This window comes from Verticillium alfalfae, genomic scaffold (genome assembly GCF_000150825.1).
Source record: "Verticillium alfalfae VaMs.102 supercont1.4 genomic scaffold, whole genome shotgun sequence".
In the NCBI taxonomy this organism is placed as follows: Eukaryota; Fungi; Ascomycota; class Sordariomycetes; order Glomerellales; family Plectosphaerellaceae; genus Verticillium; species Verticillium alfalfae.
Genome location: NW_003315035.1, coordinates 2,031,775 through 2,033,646, shown reverse-complemented (window position 1 = coordinate 2,033,646; position 1,872 = coordinate 2,031,775). Strand labels below are relative to the sequence as shown.

Here is a 1,872-nt window from a genome sequence, read left to right as displayed (position 1 = left end):
GGAAAAACTCCGATCGGGCTGTTTCCCCCCTTGGGCTGCACCCTGTCCCGGCGCTGGGGTTTCTAGAGCGCGCGGCTTCCCCAATCGAAGGAAGCCCTGATGGGACCACTCCTTTTCTGCCGCGCTGGGGTTCTGGGGCTCTGGGGCTTTGGGCCCTTAGCCCCCCCCCCCCCCCCCCTTTGCAAGGAGAGAGGGCCCTTGCAAGGAGAAAGGGGACTGGTGGAATGTGGGCTGGGACCGTCGGGCTCTAGCCTCACTCAGCCTCCTACCCGCTAGCCACAGCTCCGACAAGCACGTGCCGTCTGCTTCTGGCGGGGAAATTGGGGTTCTGGGCTTGGAGGCTCCGGGTTTGGGGGTGACAAGTCGGGGGAGTGCTCGATTCGGGGATGCTCCTCCTGCCTCCCTCTCTTTCGACCCCTCTCCACTTTCACATGCCATCCTCCTCGAGTCCGTCCTCGTCATGCCCCTCGTTCTTTTTTTCCATCATGTTACACTAGCCAATCTGTCAGACGCGAACTTGTCAAAGAGGCTGCAGCTGACCACGAGACCCCTGTGGTCGAATTAGATCAACAATCTGCGCTCCGCCAGGATGCCAATGCCAAAGCTACGGCCAACGCCAATGCCCACCTCCTCAGCAAGCTGCAGGCCGCAGCGGCACAAGACTCAAACGCCCGTCGTTTGCTGGCCAACCTCCTGACCCGCGCCCAGGCTGTCACCTCATCATCGGCCGCCGCAGCATCGTCATCATCATTCTCATCACAGACTTCCTTTGGCGACCTGCGAACCAGTCAATTCCTCGCCTCGCTCGAGGAGCCAGATCTCCAGGCGCAGCTGCCAGCCTTTGTCAAACCACTGCCCGCCCGCATCGCCTCAGAGGATGTCAAGTACCTCCATACCAAGGGTGCGCTCTCCCTGCCGCCGCTGCCTCTCCAGACCGCCCTCCTCCAGGCGTACGTCGAATACGTTCACCCCTACATGCCCCTGCTCGACCTCCGCGAGTTCCTAGGCGCTGTCAATGCTCGTGATGGCCTGTGCGGTCAGGTCAGCCTGTTTCTCTACCAGGCCATCATGTTTGCGGCCACGGCCTTTGTCGACATGAAGGCCCTGAAAGAGGCAGGCTATTCCACTAGGAAGGCCGCTAGGAGATCGTTCTTCTCCAAGACCAGGGTATGTCCGCGTCTCCCGCACCCCCCCCCCCACCCTTGACACCCCTGCTCCGTTGCTTGAACCCCCATATTCACATGCTTTTTTTCTCTCCCTGCCAGCTTCTCTACGACTTCGATTACGAGTCCGATCGCCTCGTCCTCGTCCAAGCTCTGCTGCTCATGACCTACTGGTACGAGACGCCCGATGATCAGAAGGATACCTGGCACTGGATGGGCGTCGCCATCTCCCTCGCCCACACCATTGGCCTCCACCGTAACCCCGCCACGACGAGCATGCCCCTGCGCAAGCAGAAGCTGTGGAAGCGCATCTGGTGGTCCTGCTTTATGCGTGATCGTCTTGTCGCCCTCGGCATGCGCCGTCCCACCCGCATCAAGGATGAGGACTACGACGTGCCCATGCTGACTGAAAACGATTTCGAGATTGAGCTCCTCGCGGAAGAGAACCACGCCGTCCCCGCCGAGTGCACCCTTGTCCGTGACATCGCCATGCAGCAGGAGCTGGCGTCCATGTGTGTCGCCAAGGCCAAGCTGTGCATCTGCATCAGTCACATGCTCAAGGCCCAGTACTCGGTCCTCATCCGCGACAAGATGCGCCCCGACAACACTGTCAACAGCACCATGATGCTGTTCCCCAACAAGAAGCTCGACAATTTCGAGAGTGTCACATCGGTGGACCTCGAGCTCATGGCTTGGGCGGAGGCGTGGG

General features: G+C 60.6%; 1 protein-coding gene across 1 annotated transcript in view; it reads left to right on the top strand.

Moving 5' to 3' along the window:
• Window positions 1-460: 460 nt before the first annotated feature.
• VDBG_04093 (cutinase transcription factor 1 beta) overlaps window positions 461-1,872 on the top strand; it is a gene marked incomplete at both ends in the record, with an annotated part of 1,976 nt that continues 564 nt past the window's right edge. The window contains 3 exons of the mRNA XM_003006094.1: window positions 461-469; window positions 529-1,167; window positions 1,266-1,867. Of these exons, the coding sequence (XP_003006140.1) occupies window positions 461-469; window positions 529-1,167; window positions 1,266-1,867 (1,250 nt within the window). The remainder of the gene's footprint in view (window positions 470-528; window positions 1,168-1,265; window positions 1,868-1,872) is intronic.